The sequence below is a fragment of the Papio anubis genome, chromosome 16 (assembly GCF_008728515.1).
Source record: "Papio anubis isolate 15944 chromosome 16, Panubis1.0, whole genome shotgun sequence".
Classification (NCBI taxonomy): domain Eukaryota; kingdom Metazoa; phylum Chordata; class Mammalia; order Primates; family Cercopithecidae; genus Papio; species Papio anubis.
In genome coordinates, this window is record NC_044991.1 from 89454402 (window position 1) to 89481147 (window position 26746).

Sequence of the window (26746 nt, forward strand, 5' to 3'; positions counted from 1 at the left end):
AGGGGCCTGATCGTTGGGGCGGGAGAGCCTGATCATAGCGGGGGAGAAAGGGTTGACCATGAGCACAGAAGGCTGACTCCATCTTGTCCTGGCTGGGCCCCAGCATCAGGCACACAGCCTACTTCTGGGGTATGCCCAGCAGGCCTCCCTCCTCCCTGCGCAACCCTCCCCAGGGTGCATCCCTCCCAGCCCGACGCCTACGGGTGCAGTTGCCGGGCAGCAGCGCGTTGCCATAGAAGCCGGGGGCACAGATCTCGCAGCGTGGCCCAGTGGTGTGGCGCAGGCAGCCACGGCAGGCACCCGTCAGGGGGTCACAGTCGCTGAAGAGCAGGTTGGGGTCACCATTGCCGCTGCAGTCACAAGGCTGGCAGGAGCTGCCCAGCACCAGTGGGTTCCCGAAGAAGCCGGGCGCACACCTGGGAGCAGGGTGGGGAGGGGCCATCAGTGGTCAGTGGCCCGTGGCCCCCACCCTCGTGTATCCTGGGGTCAGCACTCAGGCCCTGCCCCACTGCCCTGGCCCCAGCTCACCGCTCACAGGAGGCGCCTGCATAACCAGGTTTGCAGAGGCACTGGGTGCGGCCACCTCGCAGGACACAGCCCTCGGCAAAGCTGCAAAGACCAGCAGCATCAGTCACTAGGAACCTGGCAGTGCCCGGGCCCGGGTGAACACACTGTGCCTAGGCTGGAACACACGCCAGGCGTCTGGGGTCCAGACCTCACGGACACCCCCAGCTGTCCAGGCCTCTGCAGAGGGCAGTGGGAACCCATCCCGCTGCGGGGTGAAGGGAGCGTGGCACCGTCAGGGCCTCATCCCTGGAGGAGCTTACTTGTTGGAAGGCACTGAGAGGGGGCAGGGGCAGCTGACACAGGGGGCACTGGGGTCCTCCCTGCTGCTCACAAAGCCAGCCTGGCAGCGCTCACATTGAGCTCCTTCGGTGTTGTGCTGGCAGTCCTGGGGCAGAATGGACAGTCAGTGCTATGGTAGACACACACATCCTACTGCCAAGTCTGTGCAGCTCCCACCACCCCTGCCTCGGACTCTGTGCCCAAGGCCAGATGGTCCTCCGCTGGGCAACACCCTTCCCCAGACCTCAGCTGACCTGGAAGTGCAGTCCCTAGTCTTCCCTGGCACGCCTGATTGTGCCTTCAGTGAATGTGCCCCCCGCCGGCCCCGCCAGCCCCCACTCACCACACAGATGCCAGAGCCAGGGAGGCAGCGGTCTGAGTGTCCGTGGCACTGACAAGGGACACATCGGCCCAGGAAGAGACCTTTGACGTCCCGATAGAAGCCGGGGGCACATTCCTGAGGGCATAAGGGGACAGGTGGCATCAGCGATTGAGAGGATGAGGGGCCCCACCCTGCAGGCTCACAGGTCAGACCCTCAGGGATCCTGCAGGCACAAGGCACTGGGAACCCATGGAGTGTGGTCACTGGTGGGTCAGACGCTGGTCAGGAACTCCTGGCCTCAGCTGGCTGGAGGTAGGCCAGCACCTGGCTGCTGTTTGAGGACACGGCTCTCAAAGTCACACAGATGTCCTGTCTCAGGAATGACCAGGCCTTGGGGCTGGTGACCACCCCCTCCACGTGGACCAGGACCTGCTTTTTCCACTCCTTCTAGGAGATGTCCAACCACAAACCTCCTCATACAGAAGGAGCAAAGTTACAGCAGACAGACAGATTAGCAACTGGACGGACGCACAGTGGGCAAGGGACAGACAGAATGACAGGCAGACGCCAGGATGACAGGCAGTGAATGACAGGCAGATGCCAGGATGGTCAGTGGGGGATGTCCAGGTGACCCAGTGGGTGGGGCCTGGAGTAGGTGGGGAAGGGGTATGGAGGGTGTGTGCATGGAGGGGCAGTCGGATGAGCAGCAGGCAGACAAGGGGCAGGCAGATGGACAGCAGGGGATGGGCAGGCCCATGAGTTGGCCAGCAGCCTGCAAAGGGCAGGGGCAGGAAGAGAGGCGAGTAGGGAGACAGGAAGTAGAGGCAGCAAGGAAGGGAACACAGGGAAGATGCTGGAGGGAAAGGCGTGCACAGGTGAGCCGCCTCACAGTCTGGTGTTGTCCTGACCTCACCTGGCATGAGTCCCCCCGGTAGCTAGCGGGGCACAGGCACAGCTCCACATTGCTGGCCAGGGTACCCTGGCCTGCTGGGCTGGCCACCTCCAGTGCCACCCTGCGCAGGGAGACAGCCGAGGAGATCTGCGAGAAGAGGGCACGGATCTGCAGCTGCTCCAGGCTGGCAAGCACCATCATGAGCTCCTCACGGGACACAGTGTTGCGAGTCTCCGTGTGCCGGAAGTTCCCCTGTGGGTCCAGGATGGCACCTCAGTGGGGCCACACTCAATGGGACAGAACAGGAAGCCTACAACAGACCCCCCAGCCCTGTAAGGGATGGAGGGGCACAAAGACCACGGGGCAGGAAGAGGTACACACAGGTAGAAAAATCAGTCTCCCATGTGGTCAGAGCATCTAGATCCCTGCCTCACACCACACACCAAACCAGCTCCTGATGCCTTAAGAATTGAAATACGGCTGGGCGCAGTGGCTCCAGCCTGTAATCCCAGCACTTTGGAAGGCTGAGATGGGTGGATCACGAGGTCAGGAGATGGAGACCATCCTGGCTAACACGGTGAAACCCTGTCTCTACTAAAAAATACAAAAAACTAGCCAGGCGAGGTGGCGGGCGCCTGTAGTCCCAGCTACTAGGGAGGTTGAGGCAGGAGAATGGCGCAAACCTGGGAGGCGGAGCTTGCAGTGAGCTGAGATTCAGCCACTGCACTCCAGCCTGGGTGATAGAGCAAGACTCTGCTTCAAAAAAAAAAAAAAAAAAGAATTGAAATACACAAAGAGAACAGTCAAGCTTCTAGAAGAAAATACAGACGGGTCCTTTCTGATCAAGTAGTGACAGATACTTTCTCAAACAAGATGCAAAAACGCTTGCTGCCAAGGAAAAAAGGATAAATTCAAGTTACATTAACTATAAGACTGTTCATCAAAAGACAGCTCAGGCTGGGCATGGTGGCTCACGCCTGTAATCCCATCACTTTGGGAGGCTGAGGTGGGAGGATCACCTGAAGTCAGGAGTTCAAGACCAGCCTGGCCAACCACCCCGGCAAATCCCCGTCTCTACTAAAAATACAAAATTATCCGAGCGTGGTGGCGGGTGCCTATAGTCCCAGCTACTTGGGAAGCTGAGGCAGAAGAATCACTTGAACCTGGGAGGTGGAGGCTGCAGTGAGCCAAGGTGCACCATCACTCCAGCCTGAGACTGACAAGAGCCAGACTCCATCTCAAAAAAAAAAAAAAAGCAAAGGAAAACCAGATGAGCTGTGAAATGGGAGAAGACGGTTGTTACTCTGAAGTCTGACAGAGGGTAAGCACCAAGAATAACAAAGAACTCCTCTAAAAGGATGGAAAAAGACCCACAAGTCAAAGAGAAATGGGCAAAAGATGCTAACGAGCAGTGCACGGAGGAGGAAGCCAACAGCGGCTGAGCAGCTGCTCACCCCTCAGGGATCAGGGACTCGCAAAGCAGGTGGGAAGACGGCATCACACCCCAGGGTGACCCTAGCGCGGAAGATGTCTGACAACAGGTGTGTGCACTCCCCCAGCCCCCGCCCGCTTCTGCTCCTGGGCTGTTTTCCACCACAGAGAATAGGCACAGCAGTACTGGGACCCCTTCCGGCCTTCTCGGGTGTGCTGAGGTCTGGGAGGGACCCGGGTGCCCAAACCAGCTCCCCTCACCTCCACCAGCTGCAGCTGCCCACGGTGAATGTGGCCAGGCATGGGGTATGCCGGCTCCAGGAATGTGATGCTCATCTGGTTGCCCTGGGGAGGCACATGGGTAGGTGAGGGTCGGCCCGGGCCTGGACCACGGAGCCGCTGGGCCACGCCCACCACACCCACCCAACCACGTGGCTGAGCTGCAGCTCCCTCACCTGCAGCACCACATCCGGCCTGCTCTCCGTGGGGACAAAGACGTCTCCCCGCTGGGTCTCCGAGTGCAGTTCATAACGGAGGGTCCCACCATAGGATGAGACCTGGAGGCGGGACAGACAGAGGTGACCCGGCCAGACCCTGGCCACAGGCTCAGAGCCCATCAGCAGTGGTCTGGGCACCCCAAGCACAGGGCCCCCGAGCTGGGCCCGGATACTCGTCCTACCTGGGACAGGGCCTGGGCACCCTCGTGGACCCTCATGGAACTCCCCCTCAGTGGACAGAGCCCCACTCCTGGCTCCCAACCCTCTCAGGCGTCCTGGCCATCCTCAAAGTGCCTCCCCCAGACCTGATGCCCTGCTTACCCGGTCCCCCAGGTAGGAGGGTGGGGCCTGCCAGTACAGCTCGGGGAAGGCCTCAGGCACCGCCTCGGGCACGTGCCGCAGGTCTGCACGGAGCATCTCCGACCCTGGCCGCCGCTCGTGGGGCACCACCTGCCGGTCAATGCTCAGCAGCACCCAGCCCTCCATGTCCACGAACTGTGGGCACATACATGTGGGTGCACACGGGTGGACGCCCACACATCACAGCACCCCATCTTTTTTTTTTTTTTTTTTTTTTGAGACAGAGTCTCGCTCTGTCGTCCAGGCTGGAGTGCAGTGGCCGGATCTCGGCTCACTGCAAGCTCCGCCTCCCGGGTTCATGCCATTCTCCTGCCTCAGCCTCCCGAGTAGCTGGGACTACAGGTGCCCGCCACCTCGCCCGGCTAGTTTTTTGTATTTTTTTAGTAGAGACGGGGTTTCACCGTGTTAGCCAGGATGGTCTCGATCTCCTGACCTCGTGATTCACCCGCCTCGGCCTCCCAAAGTGCTGGGATTACAGGCTTGAGCCACCGCGCCCGGCCTACAGCGCCCCATCTTGCGTCCAGTCCCACATACGCCCTCCCCGAGAAGGCGCTGCCCTCAGTCCTACAGACGCACCTCCTGGCGGGTGTAGGACGAGCTCCGGCAGCGCTCCGTGGCCCCAAAACAGAAGCAGCGGGTGCAACCTTTGGGGTTGGCAGCATCCAGGGAGAAGGTCCCAAGGCTGCACTGGTCACATCTGGGGCCCTGCACATTCTCCTAGGGATGAGAGGACAGTGAAGGTGGTTGGCAGGTGCCAGGTGCCTGACCCCAGGTTCCTGGTAACCACTTGCCCGTGGGGATGACTCTCCCAAAAGCTTCCGGGAAGCCCCAGCTGCCCAGAAAGGCCCATAAGGACACTGTTTCAGCTGAGGCCGGAGGCAGAGGCCAGATCCGGGCCCAGCCCTCACTCACCTTACAGTAGCACTGTCCTGTGAGGGGGTCACACACACCAGGCGCAGTGCCCGCCTCGTGACAGTCACACGGGCGGCAGTGGGGGTAGCCATGGAAGCCCGGAGAGCAGGTATCACAGCGGCGCCCGGTCACGTTGGGTCTGCACCTGCGGCAGGGACAGGAGCTGAGCCCCCTCCACTCCCGGTCACTCACACCAAAGTGAGACCTTGTAGGCACCCCCCACCCAGGCAGCATCCTCCCAGAAGTGGAGGAGAGGGCACTGCTGCACCCAGGGAGCACAAATGGGAGCAGGGCGGGTGCCAGGACCTGCTGGCGCAAGGAAATGCTGTCCTTAAGGCTGCCAGGGGCCGCGGTGATCCCGCTCTGGGCTCTCACTTGCACTGGCCGCTGTCTGTGTCACAGGTAGGGTCTGTGAGCTCCTGGACGCCGGGCCCTGAGCAGTTACACTCCTCACAGCCGACCAGGGGGTGGCAGCCAAAGGTCTGGGGCTGGCACAGCAGGCACTCAGGCGGGACGGTGCGTGGTGGGCAGATGCACTGTCCCGTGAGCTCGTCACAGAGGCGGGCGCCGCAGTCACAGGCTGTGGGATGGGCACAGGGTTTGCTGACCCGTCTTCCCAGTCCCGACCCTCTCAGAGGCTCTGAATGCAGCCCTAGGGGATGTGGTGGTGTGGCAGTGTGGCGGGGGCGGGGGACAAGAACAGGGACCCCTGCCCTGGGAGCTGAGCCTTGGACAGCTCCTGACGTGGGGGCAGCTGCTCAGAATCAAAGTCGTCAGGGACTGTGGACCACCTGCTAGTCTCTGAAACCTTCTGCACAGCCCACAAGCTGGAGTCCTGGGCCCAGGCCTGCAGACGGGGCAGCAATGCTGCCCTGCCAGGCTCTACAACATTCTCCTGACCTCTGTGCCTTGCTTTCTGGTCGACCCATCCCCCTTGGGCTCTAGCACCAAGTCCTCGCCACTGGGCACCCAAGGACTGGGGTACTCACGCCTGCAGTTGGGGAAGCCCCAGTATCCGGTGGCGCAGCGGGAGCAGTCACGGCCAATGACGTGGGCACGGCAGGGACACTGGCCCCCGAAGGGCTCACACGTGGGGCCTGTAGCACCTACTTCGTGGCAGCCACATGGCCGGGCTCCGTTGTTATAGAAGAGGGAGAGGGAGGCAGCAGCATTTCGGCAGAACAGGGATGAGCTGCTGGGGCTACATGGAGGGGCGAGCGGTGAGGCTGGCTGCCGGGCCAGACCCCCACCCTGGACCCCTGACCTGCCAGAGCCCAGCCCACCTGATGTGGTAGCCCTGGGCTGCGCAGTGGCTGATGAAGTCATAGGATTTGTCCAGGGGCTCCTCCCGGAGGTAGCCAAAGCTGTAGACGTTCTCAGGGACCACGAGGACATAATCCTAGGGGGTGAGGCCTGGTCACTCTCCCGTGGGCCCAGAGCCTGCAGCAGGGAGGCCCCCAGAGGCTGGCTAGGACCAGGGTCCTGGAGGCAGCTCAGAGTCCTGGCAGCAGCAGCACAAGCCAGCCCCGGGCCCTGGCTGCCCAGGGGAGGCCACTCCAAGCCAAACAGCAGCTTTGGGGGTGTGAGGAGGCAGCAGCATTGATGAGACCTCCTGGTGTCTCCCACATCTCTGCTGGTCACGCCTTCCTCCTCCCTCTCCCTCCTGGAGGCCCCACCTCCTCCAGGAAGGCCACCCTGACCAGCAGGTTGCAGGGTGCAGGGTCCAGGGCCCCTCTGGAGCCTCACAAGGTGGATCAGGAGGTCCCCAAAGGCACGAGCTGCTTTGCTGGGCACAAGGCTGGGCCTCAGCAGGCCCAGGACGGACCCAGCCCAAGTGTACCAGAGTGGTATGACAAGTATAAGAACAGCTGGTGCCTGAGCAGGACACCAGCTGGGACTCACCAGCCAGAGCCAGCGGCCCTCGGGCACACGCACAGTCACAGTGAGCTCGCTGTGGGTCACGTCCAGCAGGGCCTGGCCCTCACACACCACCAGCGTGCGGCAGCCGTAGCCATGTGGACAGAAGCTGGCGTTGGCATGGCCTGGGTGGGGGAGAAAGACAGGGTCAGGCGCCCATTTCCAGTGCCCCCAACACACCCAGAGGGTTGAAGATGGCAGCGTCTGGGCAGCCAAGGAGTGCCCGCTAGCCAACGGCCACAGGCATGGGATGTGCCCAAGAGGTCTGCAAGGCCAGCTCCTCATGTCAGGGGGGTTGGCCGCGTCATGACCTACAGATGTCACGCAGGACACCTCTAGGTGCTGGTCAACTCCATGTGCGGGACCCCAGGCTTGGCCAAGCCAGAAACCAGACAGACACAGGGCCGCACGTGCTGCCAGCGGCATCCTGGGGCAAGTCCTCAATTCGCCACGTGCCATGGAGCACAACGGGGCTTCCCAGCGCACGAGACAGAGGTGAGACCCAGGCTTTTCCGGGAATGTGGGGGACGGGTGGGGGCTGCAGCCTGCAAGGGCAGCTAGTTTGAGAACTGACAGCAGGATAGGATCATGTTGCCTGTCGCTCAAAGTAGGCAGCACAGGTCACGCTGTGGCGCAGGCGTTCCAGCCTCATGGTGTGTGGTAGCCCCTCCAGCCCATACCCCAGACACTCACCCTGCCACACGCGGCCGGCGTTGATAAGGACTTCCACGGGGAAGGTGGGGTGGGCTGGCTGGTAGCCGTGCAGCAGGAAGGCGTAGCGGCCCAGCGTGGGCACATGGGTGGTGAAGACCACGGTGGCCTGCAGGGATGGGCCCCAGTGAGCAGCCTGAGCTGTGAGCCCCGGCTGCCCCCTGGACCACCTGCCCTGGGTTGGGGCCCAGAGTCCTGCCCTGACACCCCCGTCCCTCTAGAGACCGTGGCCCTCACCTGGGGCTCACGCAGCAAAGTGGGCTCCACATCAGGGTCCACGGCAGTGGGGGGCCGAGGCTGGGGTCCGGTTGGGGATGTGGCTGGCGTGAGGTCCTGTGCGTGGGTCAGCGGGAGGCCAGGCGGCAGCGGGATCACCTGGCAGTCCCTGAGGATGATGGGCTGGGGCGGCTTTGGGAAGCGCGAGGGCAGACAGGCAGCACTGGTGAGAGCAGTGGATGAGTCAGAGCCAGCCCTGCCACCGGGCCCTTGGCCACGCCCCTCCCAGCCCCACTACCTGCTGGGACCAAAGGCTCCGTGGCTGCTGATGCAGCGGACCCGGGGCTCCACGAACTCCGGGCTGAACTCCTCCATGGGCACCAGAGTGACCCCGTGCTGCAGGCAGAGGAACGAAATGCTGCAACGCCCGTGGGGCGGGGAGGATGGGGAGTGCAGGCGGTACAACGCGGGGGCCGGTCACACAACTCAGACCCAGGAAACTGCAAACCCAGGCACCCGACCGAGCCCGGCTCTTTGCAAGAAGCCCTTGCCCCTGTTCCGGCTGCACAAACCCCAGCCCTGAACCAGCGTGTGGGCCAGTTCCTGGGCCCACAGGCCTATGTGGCTCCTCCCACGGCCCTCTTCCTCCCCCTCGTCCTCCCATCCACCACTGTTCCCCCACCCTTATCTCAAGTGCTGCTTGGTGCCACCAGGCCGGGACAGGCCTAGCTCTCCCAGGACCCAGCCCAGGCCAGCGCTCAGTAGGCACAAGCCGCGAATAGGTGCTCCCTCCCCGTGCGGCCACACGAGGTTGGTGTCTCGGAACACAGCAACTTATCCGCAGACACAACAGTGGGAGACGCGGCTGCACAGAACATGTTGTGTGGCATTTATAGAGAGTTCCAGGCCAGGTGCTGCGGCTCCTGACTGTAATCCCAGTATTCTGGGAAGCCCAAGTGAGCAGATCACCTGAGGTCGGGAGTTCGAGACCAGCCTGGCCAATATGGTGAAACCCCATCTCTCCTAAAAATACAAAAATTAGGCCGGGCGCGGTGGCGCGAGCCTATAGTCCCAGGTACTTGGGAGACTGAGGCACGAGAATCGCTCGAACCCAGGAGGCGGAGGTTGCAGTGAGCCAAGATCTTGCCATTGCACTCCAGCCTGGGCGACAGAGCAAGACTCCATCTCAAAAAACAAAAAACAAAAAAGAAAGTTCCAGAACAGGCAACCAACCAATGCTGTCTGTGCCAGGAGGTGGCTGCCCTGGGACCTGGGGGCATCTAGAGTGGGGCCACGTTGTTCCTGGGCCTGGGAGCTGTGACTGGGAGCTGTGACTGCAGGTTCTTTCCTGGGCACATGGAACAGCTCGGGGGGACATCAAAAGGGACTGAATCCACAAAGCACTTGCAGGAGGGGTTCCAGAAGAAACATGCTGGGCACGAGTGGGTGCAGCTGCCAGGGGGACCTGGGACCCCAACTGTCCTCTCCCCTGTCATGCATGTTTCAAATCTTCTGAAAGAAGCTGACCCCTCGGGGTGGGGGTCTGAGAGGTCTTTACCAGGTAGAAGCGTGCCTGCTCAGCTGTGAGCCTCACGCTGGCCTCTGAGTCCAGGTGGAAGACGGCCAGGCGGTCCTGGGTATCCCGGGCAGTGCCCCGGCACAGGGTGCTGTGGGGGGAGGGTGGTCAGCAGGTGGGGCAGCCCCGGGCGTGCCCTTACTCCAGCCCCACCGGCTCCTACTCACCTGTACAGGCAGGGGTGCAGGGAGAGCAGCCCCTGCTGGGGCGCCCGCTGTGGGGTGTGCACGGCCACACCCACCTCCTGGCGGGCATCCTCATTGGCATACTCCACCACCAGGGCATAGCGGCCCGGCTGTGGCACTGCCACCTGAAGCTGGACATCCACCTGCAGGGAGGGCAGGGTGACGGGCGGCCCACAACCCTTTGCCCTTCCCATCTCCCTCCCCTCCTACTCCAGCACCTCCCTGACCTCAGGGCCTGCCCCTCAGCTGAGTCCCGCCCTGGCGATGGGACAGCTCCAGGCAAGTGGTGGGGGCTGGGCTGTATGTAGAGGCCACAGCCGACCCCATGTACAGACAGGCACCGAGGTCACACACGCAGGAGGCAGGAGGAAGGGGCGCCCTGCCTGGGTGCTGGGCTCCATTGCCTTAGGCAGTGCCCTGCTCCTATAACCTGCCACCGCCACAGGACCCCCAGCCCCTGGGCCAAGGTCCTACAACACCCATTGCTCCGTGGGGTCCCAGGACACTCACATCACTGCCTGTGCAGGTGACCAGTGGTGGGTGCGATGGGCTGAGCTGCTCCGTGGGGCAGGGCCGGGGCAGGCTGTTGTCCTGGCGACACAGGGCCTCCAACCCCGCAGCCGAGGGGAAGCCATCCAGGGGGAGGTGTGTGTAGAGGAGGCAGCTGGGGGGACACAGGCTGTGGTCAGCCCCAGGTCCCCAGAGAGCCTGAGTAGGGGAAGCCAGGCACAGTGGGGGTCCAGGCAGCCCTGACCCCGGTCCCACCGCACGCATGAACCTCACTTGTCGCCAGACTGCTGGGTAGAGGGGCGGTACGTGCAGGCCTCGGTCACCCGCAGCTGCAGGAGTGCCGCCTCGTAGTATGCGCTAGGCAGCAGAACCACGTAGTCCTGCAGGGTAGAGGTAGCGCTAAGAGTGGTGGGCCCCACCCCCTGCCCCTGCTCCCAGCCCTCACTCCAGCCCCTGCCTCACCAGGAGCACCCCTTCAGCCTCCACAAGCAAGGCCCAGGTGCCAGGGTTCAGCACGAAGGGCTCTCCGAAGCCCCTCTGGGGCACAGTGACGAAGGCAGGTTCTGTGCTGGGCGGGAAGGCCACGGGCTGGCTCTGCGCTGTGCCTGGGGGAGGTAGGGGGTGAGACTCCTAAGCCCAGCCCTTGGGGCCACCCCAGGCTACACCCCGACAGGGTGGGGGATAGGCTGGTCCTACCACCTACATGAGCCAGAGGAAGGTGGCGGGGCTTGGGAGTGGGCTGGGCTGGGTAGGGCAGGGCAGGGTGGGGCAGGGTGGGGCAGGGTGGGGCAGGGGCTGCGGCCCAGGGACCCCCACTCACAGTTGGCGCAGGCGGCCGACCTGCCCTCCTCTCTCACAGAGACCCGCCCGCTCACACTCATGGCCCCCCGGTTGACGTATCGGAAGACAAGCCAGAAAAGGTCGGGGGAGGTCAGGTTCAGCCTGGCCACGATCCTGGGCTGGGTGGGCATGGAGTGTCAGGTCACTCTCCCTGACCACCACCAGCCTGAGGTCCGGGCCTTCAAGGGGCCTGCCCACCCCTCCCTGCCAGCCACGCCTGGCTCCACGTCTATGCTGAGCCTGGGAGGGGGTCACAGCGCCCACCTGGACAGGTGCCATTTGCGCGTAGCCCCTCCAGCTGAAGTTCTCGAACTCAAGGGGGTTGAAGCCGAAGCGCACAGCGTGGCCCTCAGGTGTGGCGGCCTCCTCCAGCTCCAGGCGCAGGTGGTGCAGGTCCGGGACGTAGTGATCCCTCACAGGCCTGGCCACAGCAGGGGCTGGTTAGGTGCAGCCTGGCTATCCCACCTGGCCCTGCACAGCAGCCCCGAATCTCCAGAAAGGGCAAGGCCTCACGTGGGCCCATGGTGAGGGACACAGAGGGGCCTGGAGGATAAGCTGCCTGCCCCGCTCCCCGCCATCCAGTGGGGAAGGGGTACCCACCGGCTGCAGGTGGGGCCCTGGGTGTTGGGGCGGCACCGGCAGGCACCCGTCCTCGGTTCACAGCTCTGCCCCAGGGCACCGCCAGCGTCACACCGGCAGCCTGCGGGGAGAAGGTGGGAGGTGAGAGGCTGCCCAGCCCCCACCAGCCTCAGGGGCCCCTCACAGCCAGACTGAGAAGCCTGCCTGGGGCTCTCCGGGCGATGGAGAGTCCAGAGGGCGAGGGTGAGGGCGAGGGTGAGGGTGAGGGCGAGGGCGAGGGCGAGGGCGAGGGTGGGGGCGCTGGGATCCGTTAGTGCCATCTGCCCGGGTGCAGGACAGGGGAGAGGAAGCCACGCATCTGGGTGGGAGCTGCGCCCCCTCTCCCACACCCTGGCACAGGCTGGCACCAAGGGGCAGCCATTCATCACCCAGGCCTCATGCTGCCCAGGCTGCACTTGCCCCTCCGGGCCTCGGGTTCCCCAGCATAAACTGAGGGAGGCAGGGCCGTGGTCCGGGACGAGCGACGAGGCACTCACTGCGGCAGCCGAAATAGTCAGCCTGATCCAGTCCAAAGAAGCCGTCCCTGCAGGCTGCACAGGCCTGGCCACACACGTGGGGCTTGCAGAAGCACTGGCCGGTGCCCTGGGGGCCAAAGGAGGTGGTGAAGCGGGGCAGGGGAGGGTCCTGATCCGCGTGCCCCCAAATCCCCCACACCTTGGTCCTCAGACTCACTGGCTGGCACTCAGCAACTCCACCCAGCGTGCCCCTGGGGTCGCAGCTGCAGCCTGCGGAGAGCAGAGCGGGACTCAGACGCTTGGTGGGGCAGGAGAGCCTGGCTCCAGCCCCCCGAGGAACCCCCGTGCACTAACACCCCTCCAGAGCACACTCATGGGCGCAGCCCCCCAAGGAACCCCCACACCCCAACACCCCCTCCAGGGCACACTCATGGGTGCAGCCCCCCAAAGAAACCCCATACCCCAACACTCCCTCTAGGGCACACTCATGGGTGCAGCCCCCCTGAGGAACCCCCATACCCCAATACTCCCTTTTAGGGCACACTCACAGGCTCTAGCCCAAGGAACCCCCGAACCCCAATACTCCCTCAGGGCACACTTGCACCCCCCTGAGGAACCCCACACACTTCCCTTCAGGGCACACTCATGGGTACAATCCCCCGAGGAACCCCATACCCCACCACTGCCTCTAGAGCATACTCAGGGACTCTAGCCTCCCCAGGAACCCCTGTACCCCAACACTCCCTCCAGGATACACTCACGGGTACAGTCCCCCAAGGAACCCCTATACCCCAATACTCCCTCCAGGGCACACTCACGGGTGCAGCCCTCGGGGTTGCTGGGGCTTAGTCCCCAGAACCCAGGTTTGCAGCGGTCACAGCTTGGCCCCTCCACGTTAGCCCGGCACACACAGGGAGCCTGTGCCTGGGAGAGGACAAGACGGCAGGTCAGAGTGGCTCCCTGCTCTCCCACCCACGAACCTCAGCCATAGAGCCCGGAGAAGGGGTAGTAAGGGCTGAGAGCCCTCACCTGCCCCCACCCCACTCACAGGAGTCACCTGCAGTGGGGGCAGAGGACCAGCCTAAGCAGCAGACAGGCCCTGGGGTTGCCATGACAACTGAGCAGCAGGCAGGAAGCCCTGGTCTCACCCGGCTGGGGATTTTTAGCTTGACCTGTGTCCCCACCCACCTCCCACACACGAGCAGATTTGGGCTCACCTCAGGAAGGGCAGGATCCACCAGAGCCAGACCAGCAGGATGGCAAGAGCCAGCTGTGAAGAGAGGACCAGGCCTTGGTCATTCCCTGGTGACCGACCCTGAAGGCCAAGGGAGGCCCAGCCAGAACCCACAGTCCCACGGGAGCTGAGGACCAGCACAGGTGCCCCTCATCCACATGGACAGCCTGAAAACACACACCTCCCTGCTCCCTCTGCAGCAACAGACGTGCCACCCCACCACACAGCACCTGCTCATGGACACGCACGCAAACGTGGATACCCGTGGACATTCCACACACAGTGTGTGACACACATCTGAACAAGCACACAAACGCACGTGAAAACGTGCCTACTACACGTGTACCAACACATGCACACACCTGTGAAAGGACATGAACATGCACACCCACACTTACGAGAAACGTGACACGTGCACCCACTTACACGACACACAAACCCACTTAGGCAACACGTGACACGTGCACCCACACTTACGTGACACGCAATGCGCACACCCACTTATGCGACACACAAACCCACTTAGGCAACACATGACATGTGCACCCACACTTATGCAACACACAAACCCACTTACGCAACACACACCCACACTTACGCAACACATGCACCCACACTTATGCAACATGCAACACATGCACCCACACTTACATGACACACACACCCACTTATGCAACACACACCCACACGACACACACCACACACACCCACTTAAGCGACACACACACCCAGACTTACGCGCCTCACGACACATGCCCCCACTTATGCGACACACAACACATGCACCCACACTTACGCGACACACAAACCCACTTACGCGACACGCACACCCACTTATGCGACACACAACACATGCACCCACTTACGCGACACACAACACATGCACCCACTTACGCGACACGCACCCACACTTACGAGACACGTGACACGCACACCCTTACGTGACACATGACACACGTACCCACACTTACAAAACACAACACACGCACCCACACTCACAAGACACGAGAGGAGATGCACAGCACGCAGACACGGGCAGTACACAGACACTCCCGCACAGCATCTGAACAAGGTACGAACACAGAGCATGGGGACGTAGTCGCAGTACACACAGCACATAGATGCATGTGAACAGCATCACAGGAAGGCAGGCAGCATGTGAACAGCACATAGACCCACAAACAGGCCCGGCACCTGGTGCACACAGCCACCTGCCCACTCACCTTCGCAGTAAGGGAAGTTGTAGGCACCTGGCACACATGTGTCACACCGCAGCCCCGTCACGCGGGGCCGGCAGCTGCACTGCCCACTCCGGGGGTCGCAGGCTGCGTGCAGGGAGCCTTCGGCAGAGCAGTGGCAGGCTACGGACAAGGATAGTTGTGGGCATGCAGTGGAGACCGCACCCGTCTCCCCCCACTTCCTCCCTAGGCACTCACGGACACAGCTGGGGAAGCCATGGAAGCCGGGGCTGCATTCCTGGCAGGCAGTGCCTGTGTAGCCGGGGCGGCAGCGGCACAAACCTCCTGCCCCGCAGAGCTGGTCCAGGGCTCCCCGGGGATCGCAGGTGCACGCTGCGGGGGAACAATGGGGTCAGGCCCTGGCGTCATGTGGGTGGCAGAGCCCCTTCCTGCCCTGGCCCTCTGCTCACGTTGGCAGTTGGGGAAACCGTGGTAGCCAGGGTGGCACTGGTCACAATGAGGTCCAGCAAACCCAGGCTGGCATGGGCAGCGGCCGGCCTCGTCACAGCCCTCGGGCAGGGTTCCTGCAGGGCTGCAGCCGCACACTGCAGAGTGGAGCAGATGTCATGGTAGGCCAGGCCCACGGGCCTCCCCTACCCGTGCCCACATGGAGAGGTGCCACTCACACTGGCAGAGAGGGAAGCGGAAGTAGCCAGGGGCACAGCGATCACATGTGGCCCCCTCAAAGCCCTCTCGGCACCTGCACCGTCCTGTGTCAGGGTCACAGCGGTCATCGGCCACTCCAGGGCTGGAACACTGGCAGGCTGCAGGGAAGGGTGGCCCACATGTTTGGTTAGAGTCACCAGGCCCCTCGTATCCGCCTCGAGAGCAGGTGGAGGTTCAGCGGGGACAGGGGACTCACGCTGGCAGCCGGGGCCATAGAACCCTGGCACGCAGAGCTCACAATGGGTGCCTTGGAAGTTGGGTTTGCACACGCAGCGTCCCACTCTCGGGTCCTTCCGGCAGGCGTTGCCCTGGGTCCCTGCCGCACTGCAGTCACAATCTAGAGGGTGGGGACAGGCAGGGGAGTCTCAGATGCCCTGTAGACCCCAGTACGCCCCTCCTGGCAAAACTTTCCTCTCCACAAACTCATTTTCTTACACTTTTACACGACATTAACTAGAAAATAAAAGAATAAAAATCCCAATAAGGGAGAGGCGTGTTTGGGAAAACAGTGGCATGCAACAAAGTCAGGCCAACTATCAAAACGCTTAATGAGTTATTTGTTATGTAGATTCCAAGTTAGCTGCAAGCATTAACACAAAGAGAAAATACAAACAAACCAAAACAAGCTGCAAAGCAAATTATAGTTTCTTTAGAAACAATATCGGGCGTTGAGAAGAAGGTAGAAAGAATGCATCAAATGTCTTAGGCATGAAAGGAGAGTTGTGAACATGCTTCAGTTTTTGTACTGATACAAAAATAAAGGTTCAATACTTGTCAGAAGTGTAAGAGTAACCATTGGTCAGACCAGAACACAGAGAGCTTGCAAACTCTCCCCAGAGAGGAAACGGTAGCAAAAACAAACAAACGCACCAAAATCAAAGCACATTTTCTTGCTCTAACTTGTGAGAGTCAGGAAAAGAAACATTTCAGCAGAAAAGGAGAAATGATAAGAGGGCAGGCGCAAGCCCGAACTGACAGCGGCAAGGAGGATCGTGGGGCTGGGCTGTCTCCTTCAGAAGATAAAAACCGAAGACGTCAGCGTGACCAAGAGGAAACTCCAGTCATAGCCTCTTGAAAGAGAGTACCTTAAAACAACGCCTCAGGTGGTAAACCGAGAGCTCTGTGCAGGGAGCTGGGGCGGACGCAGACACGGAGGTGAGTGAGGATGGAAGGCATGGTGGTAATGAGACAGAGGGAAGCTCGGGCACACCACCCAGTGGGGCAGCAGAAACCAACCTCTAGGAGCAGGTAACGTGCCGGTGTCCCGGGGGTGAGGGAAGCTAAAACTACAAAACGGCAAGGAGAATTTGGCAAAACCGAGTCAGAGAGAGACAAAGACTGATGGAGATACATAGTTAGAACGGGACTGCTCAGAGGGACAGAAATTAAGCATGGCTACTGTGGGTTTGAAGAGCATAATGAACAAGCCTGCTTTGTTTTTTTGAGATGGAGTTTTGCTCTTGTTGCCTAGGCTAGAGTGTAATGGTGCCATCTTGGCTCCACCTCAAACTCTACCTCCCAGGTTCAAGCCATTCTCCTGCCTCAGCCTCAGAGTAGCTGGTATTACAGTCATGCGCGACCATGCATGGCTAATTTTGTATTTTTAGTAGAGACGGGGTTTCTCCATGTTGGTCAGGCTCGTCTCAAACTCCTGACCTCAGGTGATCTTCCCACCTCAGCCTCCCAAAGTGCTGGGATTACAGGCGTGAGCCACTGCGCCTGGCCACAAGCCCGCTTTAACATGCCAAATCGGTACTTCATAGAGAACACACGTTCCTGTCCAGTGTTGCTGGAACAATCGAAAAGTGGTCACGCTCTAGATTAGAAACAAAGAAAATCTCAAATTCCAAAGACAAAAGGCAGAAACTGCCAGGTGCAGTGGCTCACGCCTGTAATCCCAGCACTTTGGGAGGCTGTGGCGGGTGGATCACCTGAGGTCAGGAGTTCAAGACCAGCCTGGCCAACACAGTAAAACCCCATCTCTACTAAAAATACAAAATCTACCCAGGCGTGGTGGCGGGCGCCTGTAATCAATCCCAGCTACTCAGGAGGCTGAGGCAGGAGAATCGCTTGAACCTAGGAGGCAGAGGTTGCAGTGAGCCAAGATTGCGCAACTGAATGCCAGCCTAGGCAACAGAGACTCTGTGTCAAAATAAATGAATAAATAAATAAAATTTTAAAAAGTCATCACATTCTAGGTTAGAAACGAAGAAAATCTCAAATTCCAAAGACACAGGCAGAAACTGCCAGTGTGCCAAGTCTACCCACAAGGCAGCAAAACCAGAACTGAACGCCACGCAAAGGACAGGAGGGAAACCTCAGCACCTTCAACAGTGACAGGGCGAAAGAAAATAAAACCCCAAACGATAGACTATTAAAAAAAAAAAAAAACAGCAATGAGGACACCCCACATCTCAAACTACAAGAAACCTAGCCAAAGCTATACTCTGAGGGAAATTTATAGCTTTAAACTTAAGTTTCCCAGCCTCAGGACTATGGACATTCTGGGCTGGATAACTCTTTGTTCTGTGAGCAGGAGTGGTCCCGGGTTGTAGGATGCTCGCAGCATCCCTAGCCTCTACCCACTGGATCAGTTACATCCCTCAATCATCACAACCAAAAACGTCTCCCGACATCATCAAATGCTTCCTGTGGATCAAAGTCACCACTGGCTGAGAACCACCGCTTTAAGTCTTTTTGTTGGGAATGAAGACAGACTAAAAATAACAACTCAAGAAGCTATATATATATAAAAAAAAGGAATAAATCAAAGAAAGTGGATTAAAGAGACTGAATATTAGAAAGGAAAATCTCTCCTCCCAACTAAAGAAAGAAAAACCTCAGCAGGTCTTAGCAAGAGAACTGCAGCTGTACTTCAAACAGACCAATAAACTCAACGAACCTCTGTTAGGTCTGTTCGATCAAAAAAAAAAAAAAAAGAAAGAAAGAAAAGAAAGAAAATAAAAATAAAAATAGACAAGAACAGAAATGAACAGAAATTTTAACTTTATAACAGGCCACTGTGCGTAACTTTGTGTCAATACATTTAAAAATCAAAACAAAATACACAATTTGCTAATACAAATAATCAAACCTGACTTAAGATAAGGTAGAAAGGCCGGGCGCGGTGGCTCAAGCCTGTAATCCCAGCACTTTGCGAGGCCGAGACGGGCGGATCATGAGGTCAGGAGATCGAGACCATCCTGGCTAACACAGTGAAACCCCGTCTCTACTAAAATACAAAAAAAAATTAGCCGGGCGAGGTGGCGGGCGCCTGTACTCCCAGCTACTTGGGAGGCTGAGGCAGGAGAATGGCGTGAACCCGGGAGGCGGGGCTTGCAGTGAGCTGAGATCCGGCCATTGCACTCCAGCCTGGGCGACAGAGCGAGACTCCGTCTCAAAAAAAAAAAAAAAAAAAAAAAAAAAAGATAAGGTAGAAAAATGGCTGGGCATGGTGGCTCACGCTTGTATTGCCAGTACTTTGGGAGGCTGAGGCAGGTGGATCACTTGTGGTCAGAGTTTGAGACCAGCCTGGCCAACATGGTGAAATCTTGGCTCTACTAAAAATACAAAAAATTAGCCAGGCGTGGTGGCGGGCACCTGTAATCCCAGCTACTCGGGAGGCTGAGGCGGGAGAATCACTTGAACCCGGGAGGCGGAGGTTGCAGTGAGCCAAGACTGCGCAACTGCACTCCAGCCTGGTGACAGAGTGAGACTCTGTCTCCAAAAAAAAAAAAAAAAGATGAGGTAGAAAACTGAACACAATAGCCACAGAATACATTAAAACCTTAATCTAAGATCTCTGTTGAAAAACAGGTATCAGGACCAAAGGGTTTTGTAAGTTTGACCAGACTTTTAACAAGTAGATAATTTCTGTGATTTTTAAACTGATCGGGAACATAAAAAAGTGTGGATCATTTCCCAAGTATTTTTCAAAACCAAAACAATCTCACTTGTGAATTTAGACAAAATAAAATATTTATGTTCAACACTGTGTCCCCGTTAGGAAAGACAGTACAGTTCATTGTAATGAACACGTTGAAAGTGAATATTATACAGTCACAGGTAATTACTGCGTGCTTACCATGGCCCAGTAGTGAAAAGATACATTGTCAGTAGTTTACACCAGGGATTAGCAAACTAGTCTATGGACTCCTCGCTCGCTCGCTTTTGTAAATAAAGTTGTATTGGAACGCCACCAAGCCCACTGGTGAATACATGTTCTATGGCTGCTTGCAAGCTACAGCTGGCAATGGTAGAGCTGAGGAGTTTCCCCACAGGGATCACACAGCCCTGAGTCTATGACATTTACCGTCTGGACCTTTTCAGACAGTTTGTTGACCCCTGGTTTACACAACTGATGAAAAACTAAACATTTTCACGTAAAAAAAGAAAACCATCACAGAACCAGCAGACAAGACAATTCCTGGGTAAGGGAGCAGAATCTAAATCCGACCCAACCAGAGATTCAGTAGAACAACATGGGCAGATTCACCTAAAAATTTACAAAATCAGAACACAGAAAAAAGCTCCCCAAAAAATAAGGAGCAAATGACCCATCAGGAGAAAAACACAAATCTTATAAGAAATAGGTGATACAGGCCAGGCGCAGAGGCTCACGCCTGTAATCCCAACACTTTGGGAGGCCGAGGCGGGCAGATCTCTTGATGTCAGGAGTTCCAAACCAGCCTGACCAACATGGAGAAACCCTGTATCCACTAAAAATACAAAAATTAGCCAGGCAGGGTGGCGCATGCCTGTAATCCCAGCTACTTGGGAAGCTGAGGCAGGAGAATCACTTGAACTCGGGGGCAGAGGTTGCGGTGAGCTGAGATTGCAGCATTGCACTCCAGCCTGGGCAACAAGAGCGAAACTCCATCAAAAAAAACAAAAAAACAAAAAACAAAGCAGTAGAAAAGTCAAGAAGATTCAAGCTTACAGAGTAGTCAAAGTGCAGCTAAAAACAACGCAATATCGTGCCAGGCACGGTGGCTCATGCCTGTAATCCCAGCACTTTGGGATGCCAAGGTGGGCGGATAACCTGAAGTCAGTTCGAGACCAGCCTGACCAACATGGAGAAACCCTGTCTCTACTAAAAATACAAAATTAGCCGGGCGTAGTGGTGCATGCCTGTAACCCCAGCTACTCGGGAGGCTGAGGCAGAAGAATCGCTTGAACCTGGGAAGCAGAGGTTGTAGTGAGCCAAGATCACGCCATTGCATTCCAGCCTAGGCAAAAAGAGTGAAACTCCATCTCAAAAAAAAAAAAAAAGACGTAATATCAAATACAATCTAAGACCCCACTCGCTGGGAAAGATGCCATGCTTTTACGTCCTGTCATGAAAGGGAAAAACCCTACCAACTAGACTGTGATATGCCATCAAGCAAAAGACGGGTCCCAATTCCAGAAACACTAAAAAGCGAGGGAATGTGGCTCTAACTTGAGAATATTTTTTGTCTATCAAGCTGACAGTGATAGACTCTGCTATGCGGTAATGGCAGTGATTTGGTCAGCAGGTGCCGTGCTGCTCTGTGACTGTGACTGTATGCTGGGAGACTTTTTTTTTTTTTAATTTATTTTTTGAGACAGACTTTTGCTCTTGTTGCCCAGGCTGGAGTGTAGTGGCGCAATCTCAGCTCACTGCAACCTCTGCTTTCCGGGTTCGAGCGATTCTTCTGTCTCAGTCCCCGAGTAGCTGGGATTGCAGGCATGTGCCACCACGTCCGGCTAATTTTTGTATTTTTAGTGGAGACATGGTTTTGCCATGTTGGCCAGGCTGGTCTCGAACTCCTGACTTCGTGATCTGCCCGCCTCGGCCTCCAAAAGTACTGGGATTACACGAGCCACTGCACCCAGCTGACTTTTTTTGATTTGGTTTTTTTTGTTTGTTTGTTTTTGTGTCAGAGTCGCCCAGGCTGGAGTGTAGTGGTGAGATCTCGGCTCACTGCAAGCTCTGCCTCCCGGGTTCATGTCATTCTCCTGCCTCAGCCTCCCGAGTAGCTGGGACTACAGGCGCCCGCCACCATGCCCGGCTAATTTTTTTTCATATTTTTAGTAGAGACGGGGTTTCACTGTGTTAGCCAGGATGGTCTCGATCTCCTGACCTCGTGATCTGCCCGCCTCGGCCTCCCAAAGTGCTGGAATTACAGGCATGAGCCACCACACCCAGCCTTTTTTTTTAATTTATTTTTTGAGATGGAGTCTTGCTCTGTCACCCAGGCTGGAGTGCAATGGTGGATCTCAGCTCACTGCAACCAGGTTCAAGCAATTCTCCTGCCTCAGCCCCCCAAGTAGCTGGGATTACAGGTGCACGCACCACCACGCCTGGCTAATTTTTGTATTTTTAGTAGAGACAGGGTTTCACCATGTTGGTCAGGTTGGTGTTGAACTCCTGACCTCAGGTGATCCATCCGCCTCGGCCTCCCATAGCGCTGGGATTACAGGTGTGAGCCACTGTGCCCGGCCAGTTTTCTACCTCATCTTAATAATGCTTTATCACAGCATTATTTTTTAAAAAAAGAACCTCGGGCCGGGCGCGGTGGCTCACACCTGTAATCCCAGCACTTTGGGAGGCCGAGGCGGGCGGATCACAAGGTCAGGAGATCGAGACCACAGTGAAAACCCGTCTCTACTAAAAATACAAAAAATTAGCCGGGCGCGGTGGTGGGCGCCTGTAGTCCCAGCTACTCAGGAGGCTGAGGCAGGAGAATGGCGTGAACCCGGGAGGCGGAGCTTGCAGTGAGCCGAGATCGCGCCACTGCACTCCAGCCTGGGCGACAGCGCAAGACTCCGTCTCAAAAAAAAAAAAAAAAGAACCTCGATTTCCAACCACTGGGGGTTGTTTAAATACTTAATTAGTCCCTATGAAACGGACCATAAGACAATGTGTTTACAGGACTGTGGCTGGGACATAATCATAGGACAGGGTGCAGAGCATGACGACGCTTGTGAAAGAGAAGTGCTTGTGTACAGAGAGCATTCAGGCGCTGTGCAGAGGTGGTGGAATTGTGGATAACTTTTTTTTTTTTTTTTTTGAGATGGAGTTTTGCTCTGTTGCCCAGGCTGGGGTGCAGTGGTGCAATCTTGGCTCACTGCAACCTCCGCCTCCCGGGTTCAAGCAATTTTCCTGCCTCAGCCTCCCAAGTAGCTGGGATTACAGGTGCCCGCCACCATGCCCAGCTAGTAGAGACAGGGTTTCACCATGTTGGCCAGGCTGGCCTTGAACTCCTGACCTCAGGTGATCCACCTGCCTTGGCCTCCCAAAGTGCTGGGATTACAGGTGTGAGCCACCGCGCCCGGCCACCAGTTTTCTTTTTTGAGACAAGGTCTCACTCTGTCGCCCAGGCTGGAGTGCTGTGGTGTGATCATGGCTCACTGCAGCCTCAGCCTTCCAGGCTCAAGCAATCCTCCCACCTCAGTCTCCAGAGGAGCTCAAACTACAGACACACACCACCACGCCCAGCTAATTTTTGTATTTTCTGTAGAGACAGGGTTTCACCATGTTGCCCAGGCTAACCTTTTTCTTTGGCTTTATGCCTACCTATATTTCTGAAAGTTTTCCAGTGTGAATATGCATAATTTGCATAAGAAGAAATAAACCAAAAATAAAGTGACCAAATGAAAATTCTCCTTTTCTCCACGAACTTCCTGTGGGGCTGCCCCATGGCTCCAGAGCAGGTCAGGGACCTGGGGGCCTCAAGGACACTTACTCACAATCTGGCCGGCTGGCAGCACCTGCTCCCTGGTGTCATTGGAGGATGAGGGTGTCACTGAGGGGAAGAGACACGCATGTTGGCCAGGTCTGCTTAGAACCCCAGCACCCCACACCCCCTGCCACCCTCGGTCTCTCAGCACAATCAGAGATGCAGGCAGGACAACAGGGTCCATCCCAGGGAATCCCCCACCCCCCGCAGGGCTCCTGGAGTCCAGCAGGCAGTGGTGTCTGTTCAGACGCCCCTGGCAGGTGCTCACGGTAGCAACTTGGGAAGCCCGTGAAGCCCTCGGCACACACGTCACACCGCTCCCCGGAGAAGTTGGGCCGGCAGTAGCAGCGACCCGTCAGGTCCTCGCAGGTGCCATCCGTGAAGTTGGACTCGCAGTTGCAGCCTGGGCAGGGGCAGGAGCCGGGTAAGCCTGGAGCTACCAGGACCCAAGGGGTGGGCTCCAAGATGGGGCAGTCTCTACCTCCCCGCCAGGGCCGTGGGGACGAGGGCTACAGCCAGGCCCCCTGGGGGGACATGAGGGCTGGGGACCTGCCCCGTGGCCTGGAGGTTCCTTCCTGGGCTGGCCTGGAAGCTCAGTACATCCCCTCCAAAGCAGCCCCAAAGGCCCAAGAACGCCTCTTTCCGGGCAGACCCTAAGACCCAGGACACTCGCCCGGCTGAGCCCACTCACGGCGGCAGACGTGGGGCGAGTCAAGCGGGTGGTCAGGAGAGCGGTAGAAGCCTGGCAGGCAGCGCTCACAGTTGACGCCGGTGGTGTGGTGCTGGGGGTGCAACGGCCATTGAGTCCAGGGAGGTCCCTGCCTCGTCTCAGGGCCAGCCCATCCCCAGCCCTCTAGCCCAGCCCACCTGGCAGTCGATACAGACACCCCCGCCCTGATAGGTGCCATCCAGGCTCTGGCTGGCACGGCGCTGGTCCACCTCAGGGTCGTAGTAACAGTCGGTGGCGTGGCCGTGGCAGTTACAGGCTAGAGAAAGGGGAGACCAGCTGTCAGCATGCCCACCATGGGCCCAGGCACCGGGGCACTCTCATGGGTCAGGGTGTGGGCAGGACACGCAGGTGCGGGAGGAGGTACTCACACTGGCACTCATTGGCACTGTTGGCAGTCGCAGGCTTCCACGGCTGCTGGTTGAAGCCGGGGCAGCAGCGGTCACAGGTGCCCCCGCAAGTGTTGTGCTGGCAGGTGCACTGCAGCCTGTGGGGTACACAGGAGGGGGGCTCAGGCCCATCCTGGAGGCAGGTGGCAGGTGCTTAGTCCCTTCCCCAAAGGGGCCTGGGATCCCCTCGACGGCTTGGCTTGCCGAACGGACACGGCCCCCCGCTGCTCTGTTTCTCCAGCTGTCAGGCAGGAAGCGCTGGCCCAGACTCGGCATCCCCCAGCCAGTGGCTCTGGCGCAGCTCTCCCAGGCTGGGGTAATGCACGCAGGGAAAGAGGCGGTGGAGGACAGGGTCTCACAGTGGCAGAAGCTGTGCAGGACCCAATCCCAGGGCACACCAGAAGCACAGAGATAAACCCTGCTAAGGATCTTGCAGAGAAACAATGTGGCAGGTCAGCAAAAAGAGCCCTGAGAACCTCACAAAACAGAGTAATCTAGTAGAAGCCAGAGAAAAATGTTAAAAATGGTCATAAAGAAATCTAAAACATAGGCCGGGCACGGTGGCTCACGCCTGTAATCCCAGCACTTTGGGAGGCCGAGGCGGGCAGATCACAAGGTCAGGAGATCAAGACCATCTGGCTAACAAAGTGAAACCCCGTCTCTACTAAAAAAAAAACAAAAAACAAAAAAAACAACTAGCCAGGCATGGTGGCGGGCGACTGTAGTCCCAGCTACTCGGGAGGCTGAGGCAGGAGAATGGTGTGAACCCGGGAGAAGGAGCTTGCAGTGAGCCGAGATCGTGCCACTGCACTCCAGCCTGGGCGACAGTGTGATACTCTGTCTCAAAAAATAAGATATATAAAACATAATAAAAAAAAATAACACTATGGAAAACAGGCAGATGTGAAAAAGAACCAATCAGAACTTCTAGATATGAAAAATGAAACTATAAAATTAAAGACTCAATGGATGGGCTAAACAGCAGACCAGACACAGTGGAAGAGAAATTTAGTGAAGTGGAAAAGGAGCTAAAGAAGCCATCCAGAAGACCACTCAGAAAATAAAGAGAGAGGAAATAGAAATTATGAGAAGGAAACCAGAAGGTGTTCCTGTATCTAACTGGGACTTCAGGGAAGAAGAAGTAGGAAAGGGAGCCAACAGTCAGAGAGAAAGAATGGCCAAGGATGGTCTTGAATTAATAATGAACGCATGGCCAGGCACAGTGGCTCATGCCTGTCATCCCAGCACTTTGGGAGGCCGAGGCAGGTGGATCACGAGGTCAGGAGATCAAGACCATCTTGGCTAACATGGTGTAACCCCTGCCTCTACTAAAAATACAAAAAAAATGGCCAGGCGTGGTGGCTTATACCTGTAATCCCAGCACTTTGGGAGGCTGAGGCGGGCAGATCACGAGGTCAGGAGGACTGAGACTATCCTGGCTAACACGGTGAAACTCGCCTCTACTAAAAAATACAAAAGGCCGGGCGCCGGGTGGCTCAAGCCTGTAATCCCAGCACTTTGGGAGGCCGAGGCTGGCGGATCACGCAGGTCAGGAGATCGAGACCATCCTGGCTAACACGGTGAAACCCTCGCCTCTACTAAAAAATACAAAAACTAGTCAATGCGGGTGGCGTGGCACCTGTAGTCCCAGCTACTCGGAGGCCGAGGCGGAGAATGGCGTGAACTGGGAGGTGGAGCTTGCAGTGAGCCGAGATCGCCGGGCCACTGCACTCCAGCCTGGCGACAGATGGTGACCTCGCCTCAAAAAAAACAAAAAAACGTAAAAAAATTAGCTGGGTGGAGGGCGGATCGCCTGTAGTCCCAGCTACTCGGGAGGCTGAGGCAGGAGAATGGCGTGAACCCGGGAGCCGGAGTTTGCAGTGAGCCAAGATCGGGCCACTGCAGTCCAGCCTGGGCAACATAGCAAGACTCCATCTCAAAAAAAAAAAAAAAAGTGAGTCCTGGAGCAACAAAAAACTGGACCCCCTCGGCTACCAACACAACAAATCTGCAGAACGCCAATGGCAAAGACCATAAAAATCCTGGAGAGGAAGACGCACCCACAGAGGATTAAGAACGCAAGGACAACGACCTCCTGGGCACCTGGAGAGGTGAAGACAGTCAAATCATTTCCAAAGTGCTGAGAGACAGTTGTCAACCACGAATTTACAGTCAGGGGCTCAACTATCATTCAAGAGGGAGGACAAACACTGCTTTCAGACACCCGATAGGTTGTCACAGAATAAAAATTACAGGGTGCATTTAGAAGGAGGAAGCAGCAACCCAGGGGATGATGATGGTGATGGTGGGGATGACGGTGGGACGGTGATGGTGGTGATGGTGGGGGACGGACCCGGTGACGTGCAGTGGAGGATGACTCCATGGTGGTGGCGGATGGTGGGGACGACGTGATGGCGGATGGTGGGGACGATGGTGGATGATGGGACGGACGATGCAGGGGTGGATGGATGGTGGAGGTG

General features: G+C 57.6%; 1 protein-coding gene across 1 annotated transcript in view; it reads right to left on the reverse strand.

Annotated features, from left to right (window-relative positions):
- Window positions 1-26746, reverse strand: part of LAMA5 (laminin subunit alpha 5) — a 58017-nt gene that overhangs the window by 13448 nt on the left and 17823 nt on the right. The window contains exons 7-45 of the mRNA XM_031656893.1: window positions 24249-24364; window positions 24018-24136; window positions 23842-23932; window positions 23419-23553; window positions 23157-23216; window positions 15644-15784; window positions 15408-15545; window positions 15192-15326; window positions 14980-15114; window positions 14767-14904; window positions 13527-13579; window positions 13128-13233; window positions 12527-12579; window positions 12331-12436; window positions 11816-11915; window positions 11480-11636; window positions 11196-11334; window positions 10838-10980; window positions 10649-10755; window positions 10376-10529; window positions 9848-10008; window positions 9663-9771; window positions 8403-8500; window positions 8126-8327; window positions 7871-7997; window positions 7163-7302; window positions 6544-6659; window positions 6250-6461; window positions 5636-5840; window positions 5261-5405; window positions 4925-5065; window positions 4310-4483; window positions 3947-4048; window positions 3753-3836; window positions 2082-2312; window positions 1190-1303; window positions 828-952; window positions 529-609; window positions 202-416 (exon numbers count right to left, since the gene is read on the reverse strand). Of these exons, the coding sequence (XP_031512753.1) occupies window positions 202-416; window positions 529-609; window positions 828-952; window positions 1190-1303; window positions 2082-2312; window positions 3753-3836; window positions 3947-4048; window positions 4310-4483; window positions 4925-5065; window positions 5261-5405; window positions 5636-5840; window positions 6250-6461; window positions 6544-6659; window positions 7163-7302; window positions 7871-7997; window positions 8126-8327; window positions 8403-8500; window positions 9663-9771; window positions 9848-10008; window positions 10376-10529; window positions 10649-10755; window positions 10838-10980; window positions 11196-11334; window positions 11480-11636; window positions 11816-11915; window positions 12331-12436; window positions 12527-12579; window positions 13128-13233; window positions 13527-13579; window positions 14767-14904; window positions 14980-15114; window positions 15192-15326; window positions 15408-15545; window positions 15644-15784; window positions 23157-23216; window positions 23419-23553; window positions 23842-23932; window positions 24018-24136; window positions 24249-24364 (5108 nt within the window). The remainder of the gene's footprint in view (window positions 1-201; window positions 417-528; window positions 610-827; window positions 953-1189; window positions 1304-2081; window positions 2313-3752; window positions 3837-3946; window positions 4049-4309; window positions 4484-4924; window positions 5066-5260; window positions 5406-5635; window positions 5841-6249; window positions 6462-6543; window positions 6660-7162; window positions 7303-7870; window positions 7998-8125; window positions 8328-8402; window positions 8501-9662; window positions 9772-9847; window positions 10009-10375; window positions 10530-10648; window positions 10756-10837; window positions 10981-11195; window positions 11335-11479; window positions 11637-11815; window positions 11916-12330; window positions 12437-12526; window positions 12580-13127; window positions 13234-13526; window positions 13580-14766; window positions 14905-14979; window positions 15115-15191; window positions 15327-15407; window positions 15546-15643; window positions 15785-23156; window positions 23217-23418; window positions 23554-23841; window positions 23933-24017; window positions 24137-24248; window positions 24365-26746) is intronic.